Source organism: Arvicola amphibius, chromosome 1, assembly GCF_903992535.2.
Source record: "Arvicola amphibius chromosome 1, mArvAmp1.2, whole genome shotgun sequence".
In the NCBI taxonomy this organism is placed as follows: Eukaryota; Metazoa; Chordata; class Mammalia; order Rodentia; family Cricetidae; genus Arvicola; species Arvicola amphibius.
Window position 1 is genome coordinate 110,363,715 of NC_052047.1, and position 6,205 is coordinate 110,369,919.

A 6,205-nucleotide genomic window follows, 5' to 3' on the forward strand; every position below is an offset into this window, starting at 1 on the left:
AATTTTTAAAAATCAAAATACAGTGTCCAGAGTACAGAGTAGGAGCATAGATTTGAAAAGACGGAGCTAGAGAGAGAACAGAACAATCAGGCAAAGTAAAATGAGAATCAAAAGACGAGTGAAAAATGCATTTAGCCAAGAGTGATGGAGGTGGAGGAGGAAGGGTCAGAACCAGCCACTGATCACATCTACGGCCAGCCAGGACATCCAACAACAAAAAGAAGAGAAAATATGGACTTCAGGGTAGAAAGTTATTGTTCCTCTGTTTTTAGCTCGGCCATGGATTTTTCCTTTTGGTGGTGGGTAATGAGTGAAGATACCTTTGGTACTAAAACTGTAAAATGCCATGTTCAGCTAGCTCTGCAGCTTCAGAATGGCTGTTCTGACCGTGTAGAACTTCATTGAGCTCTATAAATGGTGGGTCTTGTGGATTTCACCAAGTAAAATTTTTTTCTCATTTTTTATTAAAAATTTCCATCTCCTCCCTTCTCCTTCCCCTCCCCTCCCCTCCCCTCAACCAATACCCCCACTCCCTCCCTCTCAAGGCCAAAGAGCCATCAGGGTTCCCTACACTATGTTAAGTCCAAGGTCCTCCCAACTCTCTCCAGGTACAGGAAGGGGAGCAACCAAACTGACAAGGCTCACACACAGAGCCCATCCATGCCATAGAATCAAAGCCTATCACCATTGTCCTTGGCTTCTCAGTCAGCCTTCACCGTCAGCCACATTCAGAGAGTCCTGTTTGGTCACATGTTCCATCAGTCCCATTCCAACTGGTCTTGGTGATCTCCCGTTAGTTCTGTCCCACCATCTCAGTGGGTGAACGCACCCCTCACGGTTCTGACTTTCTTTCTCATGTTCTCCCTCCTTCTGCTCCTCATCAGGACCTTGGGAGCTCAGTCCAGTGCTCCAATGTAGGGCTCTGTCTCTATCTCCATCCATCGCCAAGTGAAGGCTCTATGGTGATATGCAAGAAATTCATCAGTATGGCTATAAGATCTGGCCTTTTCTGGTTCCCTCTTCTCAGCTGCCCAAGGAAGTAGCTGGGGGCATCTCCCTGGATACCTGGGAACCCCTCTAGAGTCAAGTCTCTTGACAACCCTAAGATGGCTCCCTAAATTAGGGTATATGCTTCCATGCTCCCATATCCACCCTTCCTATATCCCAAGCACCCCATTCCCCTAAGCTCTCCCCATCCTCCCCTTCAAGCTTTTCTCTCCCCATCTCTGCTTGCCCCCATACCACCCCACCTCCAAGTTCCCAATTTTTGCCTGGTAATCTTGTCTACTTCCAATATCCAGGAGGATAACTCTATGTTTTTCTTCACCAAGTAAAATTTTAATTTGCAAATTCTTTATAATAAAGTTGCAATTATAAATTACAGACTTAAAGAACTAGAAAAAGAATCCAGTACCTACCTAGGAAAGGGAAACTATCAATGGACTGACACATGAGGTATCTGAGCAGTGTCTCTCATAGTATACAGAGGATGAAAGAGAGAGGTCAAGTGCTGAACAGTGCCCGGCACAGAAGGGTTCCTGACAGTTTTCCATCTTTTTATTAACCGCCCTGGGATGGCTGTACTGTGACTTTTTTCTTTTTCATTTTCTTTTTCTTTAACAAGAGCAGTGTCTCCTTAGGTCTTTCATCACACACACCCCCAACTCCTGAGCTCAAGGCAACCTCCTTCCTCATCTTGAGGAAGCCTAGACTGACAGTCAACAAGCACTGTACTAGCTCACTAACACTGTCAATTTGTCTGATCCTCGCAGTGTTGTTCATCTCCACCACACTTACCATCATCATCACTCTACCCTCTTATATAGAACAACCTCATTCTCTCTAAGGACGAGTAAAATTCCAAAAACATGAAGACATCAGAATCAGCATTAAAATTAGGGTTTTCTTATTTATACTTTCTTTTGTCTTGCTTTTAGAGTTTGTGTATTTGATTGTATCTATTTTGGGGTGTTTTGAGGTCTGGGCATTTAGCTTTGCGAAGGATTTAGTTTTTAAGAGGAGATTTGGTTTTTATGGAGTCCAGGCTAGCCTAGAACATATGGTTTCTCCTATTTTGGCTTCCAAGTGATAGGATTATTAACTTCCACAATGACCAGCTAGTTTTATTTTATTCTTTCCTTTAATTTATTTTAGTGTATTTTTTTAACATTTTTTCAAATTAGAGATTTCAATTTAGTTCCTTTCTTAAAATCTACAACTTGTGTTTTTGTATTAGAAATCCAATAGTTATCACCTTCACCCACTGGAGAAGGAAACCCACACTCACAAACACAAAGATCAGACATGAGCAGTTTTCAGAGAAGGCAGGGATGAAGAAAAGGGGGAAAGAGGAAAAGAGGGACATAAGGTCTGACTTGGTGGTCCTGATTACTCCCAGGCTGATAAAACAAATAAAATAACAAATTCTTTAAGAGTTGTCTGTGCTTTCTGTATGGCATCCTAGGAGACACCCCCACAGAATGACCACAGCCCAGCCCAGGATACAGCAAACAGAACCAGATTTGGATAAGTCAGTCAAGGAAGGTTAATCATGGCAGGCCTCCAGCCTCCATGGCTTCTTCCCAATGGTAATGTGTCTGAGTGTGCCTTTGTGATCGTGGTGTGTCATGGGAAACGTGGTTCTTAAGAGAAGAAGCCTTTCACATCACTAGGAGATGACCTCAGGGCAGATACTGCAAAGCAGCCGGCCAGGAGCCCAAATGTAAATACGGCCATAACCTCTGGTGCTCAAGCAGGCTCTAGGGAGTGGAATCTGGGTCCTGTGAACTGTCCTGGATATCAGTGCCATCCTTGCTGCCCATCACTGTCCTTTCTGGTCAGGTTCTCCTGCAGACAAGCCTCTTCAGAACCAAGAAACATGCTGCCCTGAACCTTCCACTCTCCGGGAAGCCCAAAACCACAATATCTACTCTTTCTCATATTGGCTGCCATCTCAACTCATCACCTTTGAGAGACGTGCCGCTTGGCAGCACATGTACTTTTCCATCTGCATGGTTAGTGGGTTCTGCCTAACCAAACTAGAAACTAAGGGTATCAGAATAAATGTGTAAAGGGCCCTGGTTGATATTTCTGCCATACAGGGACATACACTTGGCACTGAAGTTCTCATTAATGGCCCATAAGGCCTAGTCTATCAGCTTCTGGGTCAAGCTGAGGCCTTGGTATGAGCATTTCCGTCCATCAGGGTCCTCCTCCATTTTGGTGGGAATATGACCCACCATACCCCTTTCCTTACCCTCAGGGGTGTGAGAGAGCTAGAAACAGGAAATGCTCTGGCAAGGGTTGTATTTTAATCTGATAATTCTCTGGAATTCAGAGGAGGTTACAGTCATGCATGATCATCAGGTCATCCAGCCTAGCATGGAAAATATTCATCTTGATGATGTATAGCAATCCCATCAGGCTGTGGAAAAGCAGACAGGATACCATGAAGCACAAACCACACAAACCAACACCAATAACCTTTGTTTTAAAACAGCTAAGACCTCCAAATAGAATTCTTGCAAGATGAGCAAGATCTCCCACTATGTTCCATTTATGATCAATTGTAAAACCTGCTTCCTAGATAGCAGCCTGTGGCCTTCACCTCTACCATGGCATGCCCACAAGCCTGCATGTTCACAAATAATAAATAAATGCAACTCTAAAATTTTAACTATATAAGAACAATATGACTCATTCCATCAGTCACTTTTTGAAGAATCTAGCACACAAAAATGAAATCACCAAGCATATGAACATAAAGAATTATATGTTTATTCAAGAATCTACTTTTAAAAAAACACACATTTTTCTTTTTGTTTTTACCTTTATCAGAAAATAAAGAAAACTAAAATAATAAATGAAAAAAAGAATCTACTTAATAGCAACACTCTAGCAATGATCTGTATGTCAATAATAGATATGGATCAACAAACTGTTCGTCATTTGTTACAGAAGCATATACTTCTTAAAACAATTGACGGCAGTACTAAAAGAGAAGGTTAATGTGATATGCCTTCAAGCATGGAGATATTAAGAAAAGAAACATTCTCTAACCAAAAAGGGTACTCTGTTTTTACCTTCTTCAAAATCCATATAGAGCTCAATAACATAACAGAAAAACACCAAGGTCCTCAACTAAACAAGCTGTGTGTAAAGCCACTTTTCTTTGCCATAATTTCACCACGGCCTTTTTCATCTCCTTGTTCCTCAGGCTGTAGATGAGTGGATTCAGCAAAGGGGTGAGCAGTGTGTAAGCCAATGACATCAGTTTCTTGGTGTCCGGTGAGTACCTGGATTTGGGCTGTAGGTAAGTTATACTGGCCGTGCCATAGAAGAGGGTGACAGACGTGAGATGAGAGGCACACGTGGAAAAGGCCTTCTGCCTTCCTGTGGTGGATGGCATCCTCAGGATGGCGAAGAGAATTCGGATGTAAGACAAGAGAATCAACAGGAAGGGGACCATGACAATCAAAATGGTGCCTGTGAAGGCATAGATTTCAAACAGGAACGTGTCTGCACATGCAAGCTCCAACACTGGAGGAGTCTCACAGAAGAGATGGTTAATTTCCCTGTGGCCACAGTAGGGAAAGCTAAACACCCATGTGGTCTGCACAGTTGCTACCATGATCCCTGATATCCATGAGAATATCACTAGTTTCACGAAGACTCTTTTGTTCATAATGACCGGGTAGGACAGAGGATGGCAGATTGCAGCAAATCGGTCATAAGCCATTGCCCCTAGGAGAAAACACTCAGTCCCACCAAAGAGAAGAATGAAATACATCTGTGCAAAACAGCCCCCAAAGGAAATGGTGGCTTTCTCAGCGGTCAGAACCACCAGCATTTCGGGTGTGATGGCTGCACTGAAACTTATTTCTACCACAGATAAATTCTGCAGGAACAGGTACATGGGGATGTGCAGGCTCTGGTCCAGGAAGATGATGGTGATGATGAGGGCATTTCCTATCAGAGTCACCAGATAAATAATCAAGAAAGCCCCAAACATTCGCCCTTGGAGTTCAGGAAAGGCAGAAAAGCCCAAGAGGATGAACTCAGCTGCAGAGCTGTCATTCTGCACCCTTGTTGCAGTAGTGGAGCCCTGAATTGTTCTTAGGGGCATAAAATATAAGAAAGAAGTCATGATCTAAGCTCCAGCTAGCATTTGCCCCAGGAATTCTGCCAGACTATAATAAAAGAGACCGTCCCCACAAAAACACCCATTGTTAATTTGGAGAGTAGCTACACACTTGCAATAATCAATCATTCAAATACAAAAGGAGAAATGAAGAATTCTAGATGAAAAATGTATTCTTAAATATATAAAATACTGTCAGTTTTCTATTGCAAGTGATAAATAGTGCAAAATGAAATATAATTTAAAGTAAACATAAATTACATGATTCTAGCTGTTCCTTCAGTATGTATTATTTATTAAATATAGGTAAATATCAATTTTAAGGCCTCTAAAATTATAACAGGAAAAAGCAAATAGATTTAAAAAGCTAGCCACAAAAGAGTGATGTCTTCAAAAAAAGAAGTTTTCACCATATAGAGACAGGTTTTTAATTTATAAACCCAAAAGTCACAATACTTAGCTCAGAAACAAGGGGGGAAAGCTAGCCACAAAAATGTTTGTAATCTGGTATTTATATTTTAAATATATATGCTTATTGACAATATTTATTATATTCAAATGAAAATTAAAGGGCTATTTTTGACAGTTAAAAGCTCTTCAAACCATTTTATAGGAACACACAAAGGGAGTGTGTTTCAAATTTACCTTTATTTGGTGACACACGTAAAAATATTTAAATTGGTTTCAGATCTCTGCCCATACCTGAAGCTACTGGATCCTATTAGAATGAACCCAAATGTGGCATTTTTAGGGATGCCCAAGTATCTTCCTTATGACCTTAGTGCTTTTTTCAAAGCCCATTTGAAAGTCACTGTGGATTTGTGGTTTGAGAGATTCTTCCCTCTCTCTAGTCCCCTACTCAGAAATCCATGAAAACATCAATTTTTCTGAAAGTTCTGGTTAACTGCCATTCCCTAGGTTCTGTATGGCTACCAATACATTAGAGTCCAGAGAGCAACGGAAGCTAAGTGTGCTGCATGAAATTGGCATGTGTCTTAACCAGTAGGCAACATCAAACAGTCCCTCCAAAAGCCCATAACTCCCCCTTGTACTTCTACCTCTATT

At 41.5% G+C, this 6,205-nt stretch overlaps 1 protein-coding gene across 1 annotated transcript; it reads right to left on the bottom strand.

The window, feature by feature from the left end:
- Positions 1 to 4,105: 4,105 nt before the first annotated feature.
- On the bottom strand, positions 4,106 to 5,146 carry LOC119823813 (olfactory receptor 10A3-like). Its single transcript, XM_038343908.1, has one exon. It carries the CDS (start codon positions 5,144 to 5,146, stop codon positions 4,106 to 4,108), a length of 1,041 nt encoding a protein of 346 aa, XP_038199836.1.
- Positions 5,147 to 6,205: the final 1,059 nt, after the last annotated feature.

Coding starts and splice junctions, on each gene's coding strand:
- LOC119823813 (XM_038343908.1), bottom strand. CDS start 5,146: ATGACTTCTTTCTTATATTTTATGCCCCTAAGAACAATTCAGGGCTCC.